General features: G+C 45.3%; 1 protein-coding gene across 7 annotated transcripts in view; it reads left to right on the top strand.

The window, feature by feature from the left end:
• The window catches only part of UBOX5 (U-box domain containing 5), a 33,089-nt gene extending 11,037 nt beyond the window's left edge, over positions 1-22,052 (top strand). For 3 of the 7 annotated variants that reach the window (XM_065597266.1, XM_065597265.1, XM_042855602.2), the window contains exons 2-5: positions 11,096-11,199; positions 15,363-16,557; positions 19,782-19,964; positions 21,132-22,052. In XM_065597266.1, coding sequence (XP_065453338.1) covers positions 11,146-11,199; positions 15,363-16,557; positions 19,782-19,964; positions 21,132-21,337 — 1,638 coding nt within the window. In that variant the 5' untranslated portion in view covers positions 11,096-11,145 and the 3' untranslated portion in view covers positions 21,338-22,052. The remainder of the gene's footprint in view (positions 1-11,095; positions 11,200-15,362; positions 16,558-19,781; positions 19,965-21,131) is intronic. The other 4 variants (XM_065597267.1, XM_005291489.5, XM_065597268.1 and 1 more) reach the window with 2 other exon arrangements.
• Positions 22,053-22,118: the final 66 nt, after the last annotated feature.

Below are 22,118 nucleotides of genomic sequence, written 5' to 3'. Positions count from 1 at the left end.
TGAGGGATCATTGTCCAGGATGGGTTGTAGATCACTGATGATGCGTTGGAGAGGTTTAAGCTGAGGACTGTAAGTGATGGCCAGTGGAGTTCTGTTGGTTTCTCTTCTGGGCCTGTCTTGTAGCAGGAGGCTTCTGGGTACACGTCTGGCTCTGTTGATTTGTTTCTTTATTTCCTTGTGTGGGTATCGTAGTTTTGAGAATGCTTGGTGAAGATCTTGTAGGTGTTGGTCTCTGTCTGAGGGGTTGGAGCAGATGCGATTGTACCTCAGTGCTTGGCTGTAGACGATGGATCGTGTGGTGTGACCGGGGTGGAAGCTGGAGGCATGAAGGTAGGCGTAGCGGTCGGTGGGTTTTCAGTATAGGGTGGTGTTAATGTGGCCATCACTTATTTGTACGGTGGTGTCTAGGAAAGAGAGAAACTGCTGAGCTCCAGTTCATTTGCAAATTTGACACCATCAGATCAGGATTAAACAAAGACTGTGAATGGCTATCCAACTACAGAAGCAGTTTCTCCTCCCTTGGTGTTCACACCTCAACTGCTAGCAGAGCACCTCACCCTAGGGTTACCATATTTTGAGCCTCCAAAAGGAGGACACTCCACGGGGCCCCGGCCCCGCCCACCCACCCCCCCGCCCCAACTCCGCCCCTTCCCCAAAGTCTCCGCCCCCTCCGCTACTTCCCGCGAACATTTGATTCGCGGGAAGCCTGAAGCAGGTAAGAAGGGTGTGGGGGGAGGAGGCGCGGCCCAGTCTGGCCCCCCCGGCGTCTCCAGCCTGGGTCGGCTCGAGCCCTCAGGTGCCGGCCCCGGGCCCGGCCGAGCACCCCCGGCCCGCCCAGCACTGCCGATGCCCGGCCCCCGGGCCGCTCAGCACCCCCCGGCCCGGTCCCCAGCCGAGCACCCCCGGCCCGCTCAGCGGCCGCCGGCCCTCGGCACCGCCAGCGCTCGGCGCCCCCGGCACTGCCGACCGCCGGCCCTCGGTGCCCCCGGCCGAGCACCGCCGGCCCCCGGCCCAGCACAGCCGGCCCACGTGTCCCGATTTTCCCGGACATGTACGGCTTTTTGGGATTTCCCCCCGGACGGGGATTTGGAGCCCAAAAAGCTGGACATGTCCGGGAAAATCCAGACGTATGGTAACCCTACCTCAACCTCCCTGATTGAACTAACCTCATTATCGCCACATTGATTTATACCTGCCTCTGGAGATTTCCATTACTTGCATCTGAAGAAGTGAGGTTCTTACCCACGAAAGCTTATGCTCCCAATACTTCTGTTAGTCTCAAAGGACCCTCTGTTGCTTTTTACAGATTCAGACTAACACGGCTACCCCTCTGATACTTCCTAAAGAAGCTGACCAAATGCCTCCCAAAGCTTACTTAGAAACCAAGCAAGCATACAGCCCATATTCTTAATCTCAAGTAGAAAATGATATATATATGTACAAATAGGATGAACAGATATAGTAGACCATGACCTTTACGGAGATATATTACATGGCACAGGCAGCACAAAACATATTCCAGTTATGTCATACATACATTTATAAGCACCCCCTCCCCATAAAGCCTTATGGGGTACACTGTCACAGGGTGCTCTGCTGTGGCAGTTAGACCAGGCAGTCCACCATCTCTTCAGTCTGTCTCCTACAACCAGTGAACTGTTGCTTGCAAAGTAGCTGTCATGTAAAGGTGGTAATTAGTTGAAGTACCTTTGATATCCCAATGGTCTAGGACTCTTGATATAGCATAGATACGTGCCTTACTGTAGCGGTACACCAAACAGGTGTAATTCATAAAATCAAAAAGGCTGAGAACTTAACATTTGGATGGCAGCAGCCCATAAATCCCAGCGATAAGAATATAATGCCATACTGGGTCAGATCAAAGGTCCATCTAGCCCAGTATCCTGTCTTCTGACAGTGGCCAATGCCAGGTGCCCCAGAGGGAATGAACAGAACAGGTAATCATCAAGTGATCCATCCCCTGTCGCCCATTCCCAGCTTCTGGCAAACAGAGGCTAGGGACACCATCCCTGCCCATCCTGGCTAATAGCTATTGATGGACCTATCCTCCATGAATTTATCTAGTTCCTTTTTGAACCCTGTTACAGTCTTGGCCTTCACAACATCCCCTGGCAAGGAGTTCCACAGGTTGACTGTGCGTTGTGTGGAAAAATACTTCTTTTTTTTTTTTTTTAATCTGCTGACTGTTAATTTCATTTGGTGACCCTTAGTTCTTGTGTTATGAGGCGTAAATAACACTTCCTTATTTACTTTCTCCGCACCAGTCATGATTTTATAGACCTCTGTCATATTCCCCCCCTTAGTTGTCGCTTTTCCAAGCTGAAAAGTCCCAGTCTTATTAATCTCTCCTTGTATGGCAGCTGTTCCATACCTGTAATCATTGCTTTTCCCTTTTCTGAACCTTTTCCAATTCCAGTATATCTTTTTTGAGATAGGGTGACCACATCTGCACGCAGTCTTCAAGATGTAGGCATACTATGGATTTATATAGAGGAAATATGATATTTCCTGTCTTATCAATCCCTTTCTGAATGTTGCCCAACATTCTGTTCGCTTTTTTGACTGCCGTTGCACATTAGTTCTCTGAAAACATTCACTCATCCACAATGACTCCAAGAGCTCTTTCTTGAGTGGTAACAGCCAGTTTAGACCCCATTATTTTATATGTATAGTTAGGATTGTTTTCCAGTGTGCATTACTTTGCATTTATAAACACTGAATTTCATCTGCCATTTTGTTGCCCAGTCACCCAGTTTTGAGAGATCCTTTTGTAGCTCTTTGCAGTCTGCCTGGGACTTAACTATCTTGAATAGTTTTGTATCATCTGCAAATTTTGCCACCTCACTGTTTACCCCTTTTTCCAGATCATTTATGAATATGTTGAATAGGACCGGGCCCAGTACAGACGCCTGGGGGACACCACTATTTACCTCTCTCAATTCCAAAAACTAACCATTTATTCCTACCCTTTGTTTCCTGTCTTTTAACCAGTTACCAATCCATGAGAGAACCTTCCCTCTTATCCCATGACTGCTTACTTTGCTTAAGAGCCTTTGGTGAGGGACCTTGTCAAAGGCTTTCTGAAAATCTAAGTACTTTATATCCCAGGGATTTGGAGCAATCAGATTTTTGAATTGCTCCGCTCCGGCTCCAGGCATAAAACCTACTGGACTGCGCTCCAGCTCTGGGCTCCGCTCCAAAGCCCTGCTATATCCACTGAATTCCCCTTGTCCACATGCTCATTGACCCCTACAAGAATTCTAGTAGATTGGTAAGGCATGATTTCCCTTTACAAAAACCATGTTGACTCTTCCCAAACAAATTATGTTCATCTATGTGTCTGACAGTTTTGTTCTTTACTATAGTTTCAACCATTTGCCTGGTACTGAAGTCAGACTTACCAGCCTGTAATTGCCGGGATCACCTCTGGATCCCTTTTTAAAAATTGGCGTAACATTAGCTAGCCTCCAGTCATTTGGTACAGAAGCTGATTTAAATGATAGGTTACAGACTACAGTTAGTAGTTCTGCAATTTCACATTTGAGTTCCTTCAGAACTCTTGAGTGAATATCATCTGGTCCTGGTGACTTATTACTGTTTATTTATCAATTTGTTCCAAAACCTCCTCTAATGACACCTCAATCTGGGACAGTTCCTCAGATTTGTCACTTAAAAAGAATGGCTCAGGTTTGTGAATCTCCCTCACATCCTCAGCCGTGAAGACGGATGCAAAGAATTCATTTAGCTTCTCCGCAATGGCCTTATCGTCCTTGAGTGCTCCTTTAGCATCTTGATCATCCATTGGCCCCACACATTGTTTAGCAGGCTTCCTGCTTCTGATGTATGTAAAAAAAATTTTGCTATTACTTTTTGAGTCTTTGACTAGCTGTTCTTCACATTCTTTTTTGTTCTTCAAATTCTTCCTAATGATATTTTTACACTTCATTTGGCAGAGTTTACTCCTTTCTATTTTCCTCACTAGGATTTAACTTCCACTTTTTAAAGGATGCCTTTTTGCCTCTCACTGCTTCTTTTACTTGTTGTTTAGCCATGGTGGCACTTTTTTGGTTATATTAGTATGTTTTTTAATTTGGGCTATACATTTAAGTTGAGCCTCTATTATGGTGTCTAAAAAGTTTCCATGCAGCTTGCAGGGATTTCACTTTTGGCGCTGTACCTTTTAATTTCTGTTTAAGTAACCTCCTCATTTTTGTATAGTCCCCCTTTCTGAAATGCTACAGTGTTGGGCTGCTGTGGTGTTTTCCTCACCACAGGGATGTTAATTTTAATTATATTATGGTCACTATTACCAAGCGGTCCAACTATATTCACCTCGTGGACCAGATCCTGTGCTCCACTTGGGACTAAATCAAGAATTCTCTCTCCTCTTGTGAGTTCCAGGACTAGCTGCTCCAAGAAGCAGTCATTTAAGGTGTCAAGAAACTTTATCTCTGCATCCAGTCCTGAGGTGATATGTACCCAGTCAATATGGGGATAATTGAAATCCCCCATTATTATTGAGTTTTTTATTTTTATAGCCTCTCTAATCTCCCTGAGCATTTCACAGTCACTATCTCCATCCTGGTCAGGTGGTCAGTATTATTCCCTACTGCTATATTCTTCTTATTAGAGCATGGAATTACTATCCATAGAGATTCTATGGTATAGTTTGGCTCATTTAAGATTTTTACCTCATTTGATTCTATGCTTTCTTTCGCATGATGATTGAATGATTGAAACTGGTGATATTCTGAAGAAAAAGAGCTCTAAGCTGTGGTTATAGGGGTTTCCATCACTTCACACTGACTCATCAGACATCCTAGGCTTCAGAGTGACAATCCTGTAATATTATATAATCTTAGATATATTTCAATGTAGTAGAGACAGTAGATCCTACTGTAATATTACACACAAAACTATGTCAAATGTCAGAATTATGGTTGCCTGTGCAACCCATTCCCTCCCCCCAAGTTCAGTCATTTCTGCACCATCCCCTCCAATCTCACCATGTCCCAATGTTTTCACCCAGCTAATCCCAGTCTTCACTCCTCAGGCCCAGCTTGTCTCTAGTCTCACCCCTCTGGATTCTTCCTCCCAGTCTCCTTGCTCAGCCATTCCCAGTTCTCCCCCCACACCAAGCTCCTCCTCCTGATTTTTTTTTTTTCTGTCCCTCATGCTGTCCATGTTCCCTGTCCCCACTGGATCCCAGTTCCAATTTCCCTCCCTGGCCTCATACTAGTCTGTGTTCACCGTCTCTTTGTCCCAGATTTTTTGTGCAGCCAAACCCAGTTCTTATCTGACTCCTCATCAGAGCTGTCTCCCCTCAACCCCACGGGTTCTCAGCCTCTCTTGTTCAGCTAGTCAGTCTCCCCTCACCTCCTCATCCGATCCCAGTCTCCCCTCCCACCCCCCCGCTAGCGCCTCGTCGTCCCCCACGCCCCTTCCCACACACACACATTCAGTTTCGCTCCCAGTTTCTTTACCCAGCTAATTCCGGTCTTCCCTCCCCCCCATTGCCAGTCTCCAGTCCAAGTCTTCCCCCACCACATCCCAACATGCTCCTTGTTCCAAGCTACTCACTCATCTTCCATTCCCCCAGGTCCGGCTCTTGTCCCCTCTGCATTTGAATCAAGTAACCTCCTTCGCCAGATTCCCCGGGCCCAACAGAGAGAGCATTGAGAGCACAGGAGGGACAGTCTTCCTGCTCTCAGTTCAGGTGCCTGGACCCAGCATAGTCCACAGCAGGGAAAGTCCTGTCCAGCTCTGGGCTGGAGCACGCCCAGTGTGGATGGAAACTTTTGGGAATTTAGCTGCTAAAATCGAGTCTATATTGAGCATGTGTGAATTTAAGTTTTTTTTGAAAGGCTTTAATTTGGCTAAATTTGGGCAGATTTTCACAAGAACAGCAAAAAGCACATCTCTGACCCAATGGCCCACTCCCCTGCCAAACTTCAAGTCCCTGCTCCAAAGCATGGGGGCACTAGAGTTTTTCAAAGAAAACATAGCCATTAACATGTGCAAATCATCATTTTTCCTAGCCTTGCTCTCAGAAACAGCTGAACTGTTCGGGCTGAAATTTAAAACAAACAATTCAGCCTGAAGCAGACGCCCAGTATGGAAAACCAAATGATTAAAGTTTGTCAAAGTTATAAGCAACTGAAAAAAGAATCTTAGGATGCAAAATGCTGGGCAACCTTAACAGTAGGTGGTATTACCAGCCCCACCTATCATTACTTTGGGGTTTGAAAGGATTGGTGGGGGGCGAGGTTTTCCCCCCTCATCCTACTCCTGTTGTAATTTTTCCCACTCCTCAGTGGAGTTATAGTTCACCGTTGCACACACAAGCTACAGAACATGCTAACAGGCCTGACAAGCTTATTGATACCCTATTGAGCTGAATAACATTTATCTCAAATAGTAGCACCGTTTATTTTAAATCTCTAGTGTTTCAGCTCAAAGGAAATCAGTCCTTAAACTGAACAGAACATGAGCTGCCCATTGACCAAAACGCCCACAGCTCTATCCAGGCACGTATCTCACAATGGATTGCCCCTCAACCAGAATATTCCTTGCACCTCTTAATAAGGGAAGAGAATACTAAGCTATATATCATACGTGTCTGTTGCTCTGAGCTGTGCGTCTGTTGGTGCCACACCCGCGTTTCAAAATTACTATGAAATACACTTTGTTCCTTGGTCAGAAATCACTCCAGTGGAAACTAGTATTCTGTGGCCACCTACGTGGGCTGTACAACATTCTGTCCTGGGATACCTTATGTGATAAATGAAGGCGGGGATGGGGAGAGATCTCCCTTTTTTGAACACCAGCCAGTTATAAAGTCCCTCTTGGTGGCTGTTCTCTGCTTGCTTTACCTGTAAAGGGTTAAAAAGTCCCCCAGGTAAAGGAAAAGGAGTGGGCACCTGACCAAAGGAGCCAGTGGGAAAGGCTAGAGCTTTTTTAAATCGGGTGGGGGAGGGGGGCGGGACTTCCCCTTTGTCTCTGTTGTGGTTCTTCGGGAAAGGGGAACAGGGAGCAGTTATGCTATGAGAAGCTTTAAGCCATGTATGATCATAGATCATCAGGTCATACCTAGAACTACTTATTTGGGACCCTCAGATGTGTAAGTAGATCAGGAATGTTTAGAAAGACGCGATTAGGTTTATTTCTGTTTGTTTCTTATGGCTAGTGGACTCCTCTGTGCTAACCCCAGATGCTTTTGTTTGCTTGTAACCTTTAAGTTAAACCCCCAAGAAAGCTATTTTGGGTGCTTGATTTTTGGAATTGCTCTTTTAAAATCTAGCAAAAGCCTAAGTTCCAGAGGTATTTTCTTTCTTTTTTGTTTTTAATAAAATTTACCTTTTTTAAGAACAGGATTGGATTTTTGGTGTCCTAAGAGGTTTGGGCACATGTTGTTTAATTAGCTGGTGGCAACAGCTAATTTCCTTTGTTTTCTTTCTCAGCTCTTCCCCACAGGGGGAGTGAAAGGGCTTGAGGGTACCCCACAGGAAGGAATTCCCAAGTGCACCTTCCTGAGTTCCAAAAAAGGGGTTTTGCATTTGGGTGATGGCAGCGTTTAGCAAGCCAGGGTCAGAGAAACGCTGTAACCTTGGGAGTTTAATACAAGCCTGGAGTAGCCAGTATTAATTTTTAAAATCCTTGCGGGCTCCCACCTTCTGCACTCGAAGTGCCAGACTGGGGAATCAGCCTTGACACCACACATCCCAAAAGCAGAAAAAAACACTTTGATCATCTAACCTGTCCTCCTGCATAACATAGTCCAGAGAATTTCCCCAAAAGAATTCCTAGAGCAGAACTTTCAGAAAAACATCCAGTCTTGATTTAAAAATTGCCAGTGATGGAGAGTCCACCATGACCTTGGCAATGTGGTAAGTTGTTCCAATAGTTAATTGCTCTGTGTGAAAAATGTACACCCTATTTCCAGTCTGAATTTGTCTATCTTCAGTTTCCAGCCATTGGCTCGTGTAATACCTAGATAGAAGAGCTTGTTATTAAATACTTGGTCCCCATGTTGGTACTTACAAACTGTAATCAAGTCATCCTTTAACCCTCACTGTGTTAAGCTACATAGGTTGAGCTCCTTGAGTCTATCACTATAAGGCATGTTTTCTAATCCTTTAATCTTTCTCATGGCTCTTCTCTGAACACTCTCCAAATTACCACTGTTGGTAATGCACAGTCTGAGTTCTCTTCAAAGGCTGCTACGATCATATCAGCCCAAAGCTGATACTTCAGTGCTGGGCATCAGCATAAGAACCTTGCTAGATATATAGATTGCTCTTGTTTTTTATATATCTATATTTCTCCGTGCTGAGATCCCAGAGTGATTGACGAACTAATTCTTATAGATGAGAAGCAGCAGAAACAGAGGCAGATGAGATGTTTTGTTTGTATTACCGTAGGGTCTAGGAGCCCCAGGTGTGGAGCAGGACGCTGCTGTACTAGGTGCTGTTCAAACACAGCACAAAGAGATGGTCCTTACCCTCAGATTGTAAGCTCTTTAGGGTATGTCTTCACTACCGGCCAGATCGGTGGGCAGCAATCAATCCAGCGGGGATCGATTTATCGCATCTAGTCTAGATGCGATAAATCGATCCCGGAGCGCTCTCCCTTCGACTCCTGTACTCCAGCTCGGCAAGAGGCACAAACAGAGTCGACGGGGGAGCAGCAGCAGTCGACTCACTGTAGTGAAGACACCGCGGTAAGTCAATCTAAATACATCGACTTCAGCTACGTTATTCACGTAGCTGAAGTTGTGTAACTCAGATCGATTTCCTCCTCCCCACCCCCGGTGTAGACCAGGCCTGAGTATAAGACAAGAGCCAACATGTTGATGCCAACAAACAGTTGAGGGAGTACAAGGAAACAGTGAGACATTATCGGTCAGCATGATAAATAGTGGTCTCATTGCACCAGCACCATTCTCAAAGGCACGGAGAGAACAATTTGTGAGGAGAGCTACACGATAACAAATGGGACAGATAAGATAAATTGGACACTCAGACATATGCTTTCTCAAAGTATAAGAACAAGGGGACAATTAAAGTGAAAGGCAGCAAATTGAACAAGAAAACATCTATGCAATATATAATTAACCTGTGGAACTCATTGTTGCAAGGTACAGTTGAGGCCAAGAGCTTAGTAGAATTCAAAAAAGGCCTACGCACTTACACTGTACTATGGATGTTCTCAGTGGATAGGCTAAAACATTTTGAATGGATTTAAACCTAGGATTTAAGCCAGCCAGAAACTGCCTGTGATTAGGAAGAAACTTCTCTTATGAGCAGCCTGTAATAATAGGTAATTCTGCACTATAGAATGGCTAGTGCCTTCCTCTCGATTATCTAGTGCTAGTCCCCGCCAGAGATGGGTTGCTGAACTGGATGGGCCAAAAGTTCCGTGAGATCTTGAATGATCAGGAATGGACAGATGTACAGAGAGCTCTACATTTCGAGAGATGGTATTTCCAGCAGCAAGCCTGGCACTGCTATAGATGGCAGACCTGACACTTTTAAAATAAATAGAGACTTGAAAATGCTTCTCTGTTTATCTTACGTGAAATTGACATTTATTACATGTGAGCACACTGGTCTTCTTTTAACACACAAAGCCTGATCCACCAAAAACAATCAGGCAGGCATTGGTAACATAACTCACCCTTTCATGGGTGGCTTGAGATTTTTTTTTACGTTGAATTTGGACTTTAGAGCCAATGTCACCATTTATCTGTATTCTGACATCTGCACTTAGTCAGTGTTCCGGCTGCATTATGCTCGCATGTTTACTAGACAGGTATAGGAAGCATTACACACTGACCTGACCTCAGTTCATTTTATAATCCCATTGTACACCTAAAAGAGCTTGCAAAAATCCAGTTAGGCTGAACAAATACCCTCCATTGGAAATCATTGAAAGGGCTCCTTTTTCTTGATAGAAGTTGGAAGTATGTGATTACAAGATTGCTCCAAGCAATGAGGTTTACACCTTCTTTAGGAGGTTAAAAGTCTTACTTTACAGAGAATCTTATTTTAAAAAAGAATCGTGTCTAACCAGTTTGTTTAGTTCTTTGAATGCAAAAGATGGTGTGTTCTCTTGGCTTCCTTTTCTGAACATGTTTGAAAGAGTTGACTTGATCAGGGCTCAGAATTTTGTTGATCTGCCTAAAGCACCCAGTGATCTGTTGGATAACAGAGAGCAGCTACTAAATCATGATTATTAATTTTGCATTCAAGAGTAACTTTCATCTGAGGATTCAAAGCATTTAGAAACATTTATCCTTGCAACACCATTGTGCATTGTTACTTATTTATATTACAGTAACAGCTAGATCCCTTGGATGAGACCTCCACATCCTGTTGTGCTTTACTACACATAGACCGTTTCTGCCCCCCAGCTTGTTTACAACCTAAATAGACAAGACAGGCACAGGATGGAAGAGGAAACAAGGACAGAGATGTGAAATGATTTGCTCAAGGTCACGCAGCAAGTTGATGGCAGAGACAAGAATAGGTCTTCTGACTCCTAAACCATGGCCTAGCCGGCATAATGTAACTATGGCACAGAGTGGTTAAGTGATTTGACCAGGTCTGGAGCAGGGAAGATTTGCAAAGACACAAAGGGGAATTAGGCTGCTGAGAGTTAGGCACCTTTGAAAATCTCCCTCAGGTTGAAAGGATGGCAGGCAAGGACTAAGTCCCTACCAAACTCTTCCTCTCTAGAGCACACTCCCCTTTGAGAAGGCTTGCATCTAATCACCGGTTTATTTACAAATGAGAACTTTGCATAAAAACACTCGTCCCCTAGGTTTCCTTCTCAGATGTTTTTCTCCTTTGAATCGTGAATGACTTTAACTTGATCTTGCATCTTAACCCAGAATCGCCCATGACACACTCACTTGGGTTTCTCTTGAGTTGCTAAAAGCTCACTCACTTGAATTTGAACTGCATTTTGTGAGCAGTCAGACTTGCAATTCACCTGTGACTCAGGAACTGTTTTACACAAGAGTCTCCTATTTTCCACCGTTCCACTAACATTGGTGTTTTGCTTTTGCCTTTAGTTTTACCAGCTGACTCTGATGCTTGGAAGGTGAGCCCTCAAACTGCAAATATGGTGATAAACATCTGCCTCCCACAGTTCAAGCCAAGAATTCACTGCAACAAGGTAAAAATAAAAAAGCATTGTGTTTGCTGCAATTTAAGGCATAGAGGGTCAGCTCTGTATCCTTAATTGGAAAGAATAAGCAGTCCTTGCCTCTGCTGGACAGAGTAGACAAAGGAGTGCTCACTCACTACATCATTTGTGTCTGAGATAATGTGGCAATGTTTCCTTAATTAAGAGCATTCTCAGATGCTCCTGCAAATCTTTTCTAAGAAAACACAACCAATTTTACTCACCAGACTCTGTGGCAAAATAGATCAGGAAACACCTGAGCAGTGTCTGTTGGAATTATCTCAGTGTAATGTGCAGAGAGATGCTCTGGTGGCATCACGCTTAAAGGGCCATGGTCAGGTGGGTTACAGCAAAAACATAACAGGATTTTTTAATTGTGCAAAACTGGATGGAACTGCTTGGAGGCTTGAAATTTATTTTTAATTTATAATTTTTTTTTTTGTGTGAAAGCCCTTCAAATCTTCAAGACTCAAATCTTCAAAGCAAACCAGCCTTATTGCAAAGAATTGGGGTCTTGTGGTATAATGGTGAGTTAGGACTCCTGGGTTCTTTTTCTGCATCTGCTAATTTAGGGTAATCAGAGAATATTAGGGTTGGAAGAGACCTCAGGACATCATCTAGTCCAATCCCCTGCTCAAAGCAGGAGCAACCTCAACTAAATCATCCCAGCCAGGGCTTTATCAAGCCGGGCCTTAAAAACCTCTAAGGATGGAGATTCCACCACCTCCCTAGGTCACCCATTCCAGTGCTTCACCACCCTCCAAGTGAAATAGTGTTTCCTAATATCCAACCTAGACCTCCCACACTGCAACTTGAGACCATTGCTTCTTGTTCTGTCATCTGCCACCACTGAGAACAGCCGAGCTCCATCCTCTTTGGAACACCCCTTTCAGGTAGTTGAAAGCAGCTATCAAATCCCCCCTCACTCTTCTCTTCTGCAGACTAAAACGCCCCAGTTCCCTCAGCCTCTCCTCGTAAGTCATGTGCCCCAGCCCCCTGATCATTTTCGTTGCCCTCCACTGGACTCTCTTCAATTTGTCCACATCCCTTCTGTAGTGGGGGGCCCAAAACTGGACACAATACTCCAGGTGTGGCCTCACCAGTGCCAAATAGATGGGAATAATCACTTCCCTCGATCTGCTGGCAATGCTCCTGCTAATGCAGCCCAATATGCCGTTGGCCTTTTTGGCAACAAGAGCACACTGGTGACTCATATCCAGCTTCTCGTCCACTGTAATCCCCAGATCCTTTTCTGCAGAACTGCTGCTTAGCCAGTTGGTCCCCAGCCTGTGACGGTGCATGGGATTCTTCCTTCCTAAGTACAGGACTCTGCACTTGTCCTTATTGAACCTCATCAGATTTCTCTAGGCCCAATCCTTCAATTTGTCTAGATCACTCTGGACCCTATTCCTACCCTCCAGCATATCTACCTCTTCCCCCAGCTTAGTGTCATCTGTGAACTTGCTGAGGGTGCAATTCATCCCATCATCCAGATCATTAATAAAGATGTTGAACAAAACCGGCCCCAGGACCGCCCCCTGGGACACTCCACTTGATACCAGCTGCCAACTAGACATCGAGCTGTTGATCGCTACCCGTTGAGCCCCGACAATCTAGCCAGCTTTCTATCCACCTTATAGTCCATTCATCAGTCCATACTACCTTTAACTTGCCGGCAAGAATACTGTGAGAGACTGTATCAAAAGCTTTGCTAAAGTCAAGGTATATCACATCAACCGCTTTCCCCATATCTATAGAGCCAGTTATCTCATCATAGAAGGCAATCAGGTTGGTCAGGGCATGACTTGCTGTTGGTGAATCCATGTTGACAGTTCCTGATCACCTTCCTCTCTCCAAGTGCTTCAAAATGGATTCTTGAGGACCTGCTCCATGGTTTTGCCAGGAACTGAAGTGAGGCTGACCAGTCTATAGTTCCCCGGGTTCTCTTTCTTCCCTTTTTAAAGATGGGTACTTTTTCCAATCGTCCGGGACATCCCCCGATCACCACAAATTTGCAGAGCCATTGGCCATTATCTTTGAATCACATCAGCCAACTCCCTCAGCACCCTCAGATGCATTAGAGCTAGACCCATGGACTTGTGCATGTCCAGCTTTTCTAAATAGTCCTTAACCTGTTCTTTCACCACTGGGGGCTGCTCACCTCCTCCCCATACTGTGTTGCCCAGTGCCAGCAGTCTGGGAGCTGACCTTGTCTGTGAAGTCAGAGGCAAAAAAAGCATTGAGTACTTCAGCTTTTTCCACATCATCTGTCACTATGTTGCCTCCCCCATTCAGTAAGGGTCCCACACTTTCCCTGACCACCTTCTTGTTGCTAACATACCTATAGAAACCCTTCTTGTTACCCTTCACATTCTTTGCTAGCGGCAACTCCAGTTGTGCCTTAGCCTTCCTGATTACACACCTACATGCGCTAGCAATATTTTTATACTCCTCCCTAGTCATCTATCCACATTTCCACTTCTTGTAAGCTTTCTTTTTGAGTTTAAGCTCACTGAAGATTTCTCTGTTAAGCCAAGCTGGTCGCCTGCCATATTTGCTATTCTTTCTGCACATATGGATGGTTTGTTCCTGTGTCCTCAATAAGAATTCTTTAAAATACAGACAGTTCTCCTGGACTCCTTTCCCCCCTCATATTAGCCTCCCAGGGGATCCTGCCCATCAGTTCGCTAAGGGAGTCTGTCTGCTTTTCTGAAGTCCAGGGTCCGTATTTTGCTACTCTCCTTTCTTCCTTTTGTGAGGATCCTGAACCCGACCATCTCATGGTCACTGCTGCCTAGGTTACCACCCACTTACACTTCCCCTACCAATTCTTCCCTGTTTGTGAGCAGCAGGCCAAGAGGAGCACAGCCCCTAGTTGGTTCCTCCAGTACTTGTACTAGGAAGTGTACCAACACCTGCAACTCCTGTTGACTTCGTTTCGAGTTGTGGGTGCTCATCACTGCTAAAAATCAGTGCTAAGGTATTTCAGGTTGGGCCCCCAGTTAGGAGGTCACTCTGAAAAATTTGGCCCTTTATCCTTTCTCTGCTTCTGTTAACCTCTCTGTAAAATTGGTATCATAAAACTGTTACACCTCATAGGGGAGTTCTGAGTGTTAATTAGTTCTGAGATCTTCAGATGAAAGGTGGTAATATTTGCATTATTCGAGTGCTTACATAGTCAATATTTTAATTTTATAGAATCATAGGGTTGGAAGGGACCTCAGGAGGTCATCTAGTCCAACCTCCTGCTCAAAGCAGGACCAATCCCCAACCTTTTTTTTTGTGTGTGTGTGTGTGTGTGGCCCCAGATCCCTAAATGGCCCCTTCAAGGATTGAGCTCACAACCGTGGGTTTAGCAGGCCAATACTTAAACCACTGAGCTATCCCTCCTCTTCCCCCCCCCCCCCCCCAACAGATACTTTTTTCTCTCTCCCACCAGAAAATTCCCTGTGGCTCAGTAAAAAGGGAAACACTTTCCCATTTTTCTTTCTAAGGTGTCAAACTACTTATAATAATGAGTTGAGCTTTAGTGTTTGATTCTTGGAGTCATAGAAATCCTTAGAGATTATCCAGTTCTTAATTCAAAGCCTATTTTGAATGGCAAGGCCCCCCCAAACTGCATCTCAAAAACAAGAGAACCTGGGTTTTGTCCTGTGAAAAACGCAACATTTATTTACACAGTATTTAAAGCCCTTCCTAGATGGGGTTGATTACATTGCTGGTCTGTGACTCCAATTAAGTCAGTGGAGTTGCCTGCTCTTACAGCAGGACTGAATTTAGCCTCTCCTCCATATTTGAGCCTAGAATGAATTTATGGCAAAATCCTTTACCATAAATGTTTTCAATTAAATTCTCATTCCCTTAAAAAGGCACTGTTATAATTGGTGAATGCTTCTAACATTTTGAGCAACATTACTGTACCAAATGGGTTTGCAGAGCCCAGCACCCCTAGAATAACAACTCAGGGACACACATGCTCTGGGGAGTAAAATCAAGAGAGCCCAGCTCATCCTTTAAGTTTTGTTATTCACCGCTGATCATTTAATGCCTCATTTACATTTTGTCTCGCAAATACTATAAAAGTGGTTGCAAACTCACTTTCCTCTTTTGGGTCAAATCAAGCCCAGTATCCTTTCCTTTCTCTTTAAACACAGATTTCTGCTGATGGTTATGAAGTTGAGAACCTCATCTCTGAAGACCTTGCAAAGAGAAACCGGGGCTTTCGCAGTGAATATTTCATCAAGCCCCCGGTCCATGTTACTCTCTCCTTTCCCTTCAACACAGAAATCTGCAGGATTAACATAGACATCTCATCGGGTGGGTATCAGAATTTCACGGGGCTGGACATTTACACGTCTACCTCATTGAACAAAAGCTCTTGGAACAGCCCGGAGTCTCAGTTCTCAGGTCTGGCCGGTCAGCCTGTGTCAGACAAAGACGTTTTCACACTAGTGGGCAAAGCCGTTCTAAAAAATCAAAGCAAAGTGACGTTCAGCCACAGAGGCTTTAAGCCAAGGCCTCCTTTCCATCAGATGGAAGCTGTCTTCTACCCTGGTTCTGCATCTCACGACCTATGGAATAAAGGCCCTGCCTCACTGAGCAATGTATCTCACTTAAAAATTTGCATCTCCCATGTAGCAGGAGGTGGCCTCCCTTGCATTAAAAGACTGGAGGTCTGGGGGCAGCCAGCCAAGTCGTGCCCGCAGGAAGTGATGGACAGCGTGTTCCGAGTGGCCTCTGAGTGCCTGGCTCAGGGCTTGGGCGTCCAGAGTGCCAGTTTCATTTTACCAATGGAAAGCGAGTGTGTGCCCTTAAGCAACTCCAACAGCGAACAGCAGAGTCTCCAGAAGCTAGTCGATGTTGTTCAGGATATCCCTGAAGAGTTCTTGGACCCTATCACTCTGGAGATAATGCCCTTCCCAATGCTGCTGCCGTCTGGCAAGGTGATCGACCAGAGCACTTTGGAGAAATGCAACCGGAGTGAGGCTTCCTGGGGTCGGGTGCCCAGCGATCCTTTCACTGGGGTTGCCTTTAGCCAACACTCCCAGCCCCTCCCTCACCCCTCTCTAAAGGCGAGGATAGACCACTTCCTATTACAGCACAGCATTCCAGGCACCAACCTCCTCGGGAGGGCTCAGGTCTTAGGGATGGTCACACCTTCTTCCCTAACCATGTCCTCTCTGAAAAGGAAAATGGACTGCATGGAGCAAAGCCCTGATGACAGCAATCACGTAGAACCCTCCTATTTTTCTACCACAAACTTACTAGCCATGTCTACCTCAGAGAGCAGTGCTAAAAAAATGAAAACTGAGAGTGACTCGCATTTGGCCCAAATGGACTGTTCGACAGGTATCTCGCCTCCCTAATTCTCATTGTTTCTTCACCTTCCTGGTCTCCCAGGACCAGAGTCACACACACCAACCCAAATGTGATTTCACTTAATCCTCACATCTCCTGCAGATTCTCACACCAAAACCTAGGCGCGCTTTTTGAGGCTGTTGTCTTTTACTCCTGCCAAACATTATGGAAATGGTTTTAGCATGTCATTCATGTCTGATTTTCCCCTTTCCTCTACCCAGTACGTTCTTTCTTTCATAGCCAGATTTTACTTCTGTTTTATGGTGGTTGTTTTTTCAGTCCCTGACCGCATTGTTCTGCCTATGTCAATCTACACCATTTATTTGCCCATAATTGATTCAGATCACTTAATTTTTCCATTAGTCTTTTATTTCCTTTGTCCCCATTATTTTCAGTTCATTGACAAGTTTTGCTGTGCTGGAAAATCATCTCTCTTGCAGCCTGTGCAAAAAAATTATTGGGATTCTACTAGCCCAGGCACACAATCTGCTGGCCCGTCGTCCCCTTAATGGGGGAAAAACCCTCAAATGTCTTCCCTGCGCCGAATGAACTGGTTTGTAGGATCATGTGTGGGCTGCTTACACAGATCACTGCGATCACAAATGTGCTCCTACTGACCCTTCTGCTGCTTATGCTCCTAACGGTTCTCCCCCAAGTGGCACTTATTTATCGCAGCACAGCTCTAGAAGCACTTGTCAAATCCCAGTCAATAACACTAAATGCTTGTGTTGATGGACATCCCTGCCAAGGGAGCATAAAACCTCAGAACCAATGGACAGCAGAATGAGCACATGGGGGGGGGGGGTGTGTGTGTGTGTGTCCAATCAGAGTGAAGTGCTAGAGGCCAAGGGACAGCACTTGAAAGGCTGGAGGGGAAGGTACTACACATGGGCTGTGGGTGATTAAACCAGAGAGGACATTTCCAAAGAAGAAGCCTTTACAGTTGCTAAAAGTGGGCTGTAGCAAGTGTCCGAGGGGTAGCAGTTTGACACTGGTATCTCCCCCTCCCCCCTCGGTATTGGCCGCTTTCACACTGTTAGAAAAATGTCTGTGAGTAGAGCCATTGGGCACGAGCTCGTCTTCGTGAATCATTTGCCAACTGTCATGTCACCAGCTATGGGCCCAGTCTTGCACCCCTGGATCGGTGAGCAGTCCCACTGATCATCCAAGGCTTTGCCACACAGCTTAGGTCCCTTCCGTGCTACAACCAGTCACTGTCAACCAAGCCAGGAGATAGCCATGTTGTGAGCGGGTTCTCTGGCTGGGGTGTACTTGCTGTAATGTAGGCAGCCTCTCGGGCTCCCTGTCACTGTACGTTGGGCGTGGGGCGCTGGCTAGCTCTTCCAGCGATCGTGGATTGATAGCGCACTCAAGCTTTTTAACTGCTGAGCCAGTTACACTGATGGGAGAGGCAGGATGGCTCTGGGGTTAAAGCACAAGACAAATGCATCTGCCCCTCCAGAATGAGACCTACTGCTTCTGCTCTTTCATTCTCTAACGGGTAGTGCGTTCGGTCTCTCTGTCCTCTAACGAGCAGCTTAGCACAAGGGGGATGATAGGCCTGCTGTCTCCAAGCATGCTCGGTTATGTAAAGAATTAATTTTTTCTTGGCATATTTATTTCCTTCCTTGTTTGTGCCGAAATACCTAAAATGTGTTGAACCTGGGCTCACTCTGGCTTTGCTCCAGAACGCACAGCCCTTTATATGCAGACAACTCCCTTTTGCTCTGCATCTTTCTTACCCGTTGTGTGCCATAATCATAGTTACTGAGTTATTTAATAACATCGCCGATAAAGAGAGGTAAGTGAAGTTGAATAACCAAGGGAGAAGAGACTACGTGGGCAGGGGAAGTTTGAAGAGAAGTGGAGAGTCACTGAGGCAGTGAAGTTTAGGTAGTCTGGTCCACGTACAGCAATGTTAACACCCAGCATATGAGTGTCTGTTGGACACAGGAGGATTGTCTCCCTGAAGAGCTGAGTTGAATTTTCTTTAATACATTCTGCAAAGGCTTAATATAAACCAAATAGGATTTGGGCTGCAGGTGGCATGGAGAAAGTTTGTCCACAGCAGGTACATGAAAATATCAAAGGTGGGCCAAAGCCGCACACTTCAGCTCTGAAGTCTCCCAGAGTTTGGGGCTTGTTGATTCAGAGCAGGCTTCAGAAAACATGACGATTTATTTTGTATTACAGTAGCACTTAGAGACCTCAACTGAGATTGGGTCCCCATTGTTCTAGGTGCTGTGTATACACACAGTAAATGAATCCTTGCCCCCAAGGATCTTCTTCCCATATCTATTGAGCTTCTGTAGCCTTCATCTCTGTATCTGAGCACCCATAGTCGAAGGATCTCCTCAGGGAGATTTATTAAACAGACCATTCACACAGTAATGCCAGTCTACTCATACATGGTCTTTAGCTAAACTAGATCTTTGGGATCATGTAGGGGGGAAATGCTGCCAGACCTTGCAAAGCAACCAGAGGGTTCCAGGCCCTGATGACAAGACACGGTCTTCTAGCTTATGTCCCTAGTTCAGATTTATGTCTCAGAAACCAAACAAAAGTACAAAATGGAGGGGTATCCATATGAAAATGAAAATAGCATTTTCTTTTTCGTTTAAACATTCCCCATCAGCATTAGAAACCACACCAATGGCACTGAGCTAGTGCCTACAGACCAGAAAGTGAAACTGACCAGTCTAGCAGCTGGCCAAGCTGAGCGAAATGCAGCTGGCCAAGCTGAGCGAAATGCAGAAGTAAAGAAAGGGTGATTGGGATTTTCAAAAGGGCTCAAAGGAGTTAGGTGCTTAAATGCCATTGAAGTGCAGGCTTTAACCAGGCACATAAGCATCTGCAAGATCGGGGCCTAAACGTCAATGGCATTCAGGCACCTAACTCCCTTAGTCCTCTTTGTAAGCCCTAAGCAATAAAAATAAATAAATCGTAGCATGTATATTGGGCTTGTCCTTCATAGATCTCAAAGCACTCTACCCAGCTGGGCGAGGTATCCGTATCCCAACTTCACAGGTGGCCAGCCATGCGTTAACTCAGCCCTAAGGCACGGTTTTGAAGAGAAGTAAAAGGGCTTTTGTCTTATGTTGAGATCATCCCTTCAAAATTAAAAATATGTTTAGTAGCGAAGCAGCATTTATTTTGTCCCTTGATGCCTTCTCTTCCCTCTCCCCTTCCCTCCCCCCCCCCGTGGCTATTTCTAGATCTCATGCCTCTCTCTGCAGGTCCAGTCTCTCATGAACAGAAGCTGTCCGAAAGCTTGGACATTGCCTTGACCTCTGCACTCAGCTCTAGGCCATCATTTACAGCTAGGTTGATAAAAGGCCAGCAACAGCTGCATAGCGAGGGGGGTTGCAGCAGTTCGTGGAATGCAAATACCCTAGCTGGTAAGCAGCAAGCCGATTGGTTTCACTTTTGGCATTCGGAAGCCCTAGAAAAGGAGTATAGCAATGGTAGTCTGTAGGTTTTGCATTAATGTAATTTAGCAAGGACCCTGAACTTCCACAGGTTGGATTGTTCAGTGACTTTTTTTGTTGACATTTTTCCCTTCTTTTGACCTAAAGAGTAGTTTGTAAATCTACCCGAAGTTTCTTCTAAAACGTCTTACTTAGCAGTAACCATCTGAATACCTCCCAGTCTTTAATACTTTATTCTCCCAACCCCCTGGCAAAGCACAGCTGTACTATTATCCCCATTGTACAGATGGGGAACCGAGGCACAGAGACGCTATGTGATCTGCCCAAGGTCACACAGGAAGTCTGTGCCAGAGCAGAGAATTGAACCTGCGTCTCCTGAATCTCAGGTCAGCGCTCTGATCACTAGACCATCCTTCCTCGTCAGCTGAATGAAGCTGTTGCCCATTTTCTGTGTCAGAAATCAGATGCTAGGCGCTAACTTGTGCCCTCGGAAGAGACGGGACCACATGCAGTTCCCATAGAGAGTGCAGTTATCTGAGCTGTTTCCCTAGCCGTGTGTTATACTGTTGAGCTTTTTAGTTTATCTTTTAAAGCTATCACCATTGAGATGGAATCCCAATAGCCTGCTCTAGGGATTATGGGCACGAAAAGCAAAGTGGTATTTAAGGAAATATGTTAAGTTCTTCATACAGTGGAGTATGATACTTGTGCAAATGTTTGACGGAGACTGAGTACAGTACTCAAATTCTAGTGTTTGAAAAGGGGGTGATTTTTAGCCTAGACAAAAGCGAGAATTCTTTTGCTAGCTTTCGTCCTCAATAAAATTCTGGCGGTACCAAACTTCACCTTGATATAGTCTGCCCAAACAGTAATGCTAGGAAGAAGGGGGGAATACCCTTGGAGTTTGGACATGGTAGCTTGTTATAAGGAAAACAGGGCCCATTCCCAAGATAATGCGAGCGCTTGCAGCTCCAGCTGCTTGTAGGTACACCTCACCTCAGAATCGGGCTTATAGCTTACGTCTAACCTCTTGTGCCAGAGTTTCAGGTGTGGAATAGGTACCATGTTGCCAAGGTTGCTGTAGTATCAACTGACTTGCATTAACATTGACCAAACTTTCTTCTTTCAACTTTCCAGAGCACAATAGCAGCCCGGTTCAAGGATGCGCTTCCTGTAATAGAACATTTTCTTCTTATTTCAAAATGGAGCCTGTTTACCAGCTTCCATGCGGCCACCTCCTGTGTCGTCCTTGCTTAGCTGAAAAGCAGAAGTCCTTAACGATACTGTGCATGAATTGTAAAAGGTCAGTCTCCGCTCATGATGTGCTGAGGGTCCACTTCTGACTTCTTGCGCGCTGCTATTGAAATGGCTGGCTGAAAGGCCCCCAGGAGAGCTGGAGTCGCTGCTGTTCTACTTGCCTGTATTGAATAGTACAAGGACGTGGTCCTTCAAAGAGCTTGCCAGATGAGTGCACATAATTCTGAAGAGGACTTTGTCTTCTTATGCTTACAAAGTAGCGGGGAGGTTAGAGCATTGCCCCAGAGCAAAGCGTTACAAGGATAATAAAGCCATACGCTTCTTTAACAAGGAAAATGTATTTATAGGAAACTGACATCCATCCAATCACGCACCATCACTCCACCATTCCAACGGCTCAGTGATTAGCATAGGTGCCTTTTGAACTGTGAGTTTAGCTTCCCTGTCATTTAAAACCATTTCATTATTTGACAAGTAGCCGTTCAGTCCTGGGCCACGTGAAGTCCTTGTGATTGAATCCATGCAAGCTACCTGACTTCTCCCCTCTCCTGCCCCCACTCCCTCCAATTTCCCAGCCGTGCTAAGAGCACACAGGTCACCTGTTCTGAAGGCCAGTAAGTAATGGAAAGAGGGGCTGGAGTTAGCGCGTAAGTAACTCTGACAATGATCTCATTCTGCTCATACAACTTGTAGAAAAGCCATTGCATTACACACAATGTCACTCTGTTTGTCATGTGACAGGACCGGCTCCCGTCTGGCTGATGGACATTTAAGCCTTAATAAAATTATGGTTAAAGTCAATTACTTTCTTCTGCCTTGTAATTGGTCTCTTTGTAAGTCTTCCTAATGCTCTCGCCTTGTGAGTTT

This window comes from Chrysemys picta, chromosome 5, assembly GCF_011386835.1.
Source record: "Chrysemys picta bellii isolate R12L10 chromosome 5, ASM1138683v2, whole genome shotgun sequence".
NCBI classification, from domain to species: Eukaryota; Metazoa; Chordata; order Testudines; family Emydidae; genus Chrysemys; species Chrysemys picta.
This window is presented reverse-complemented; position numbering and strand designations above follow the sequence as displayed.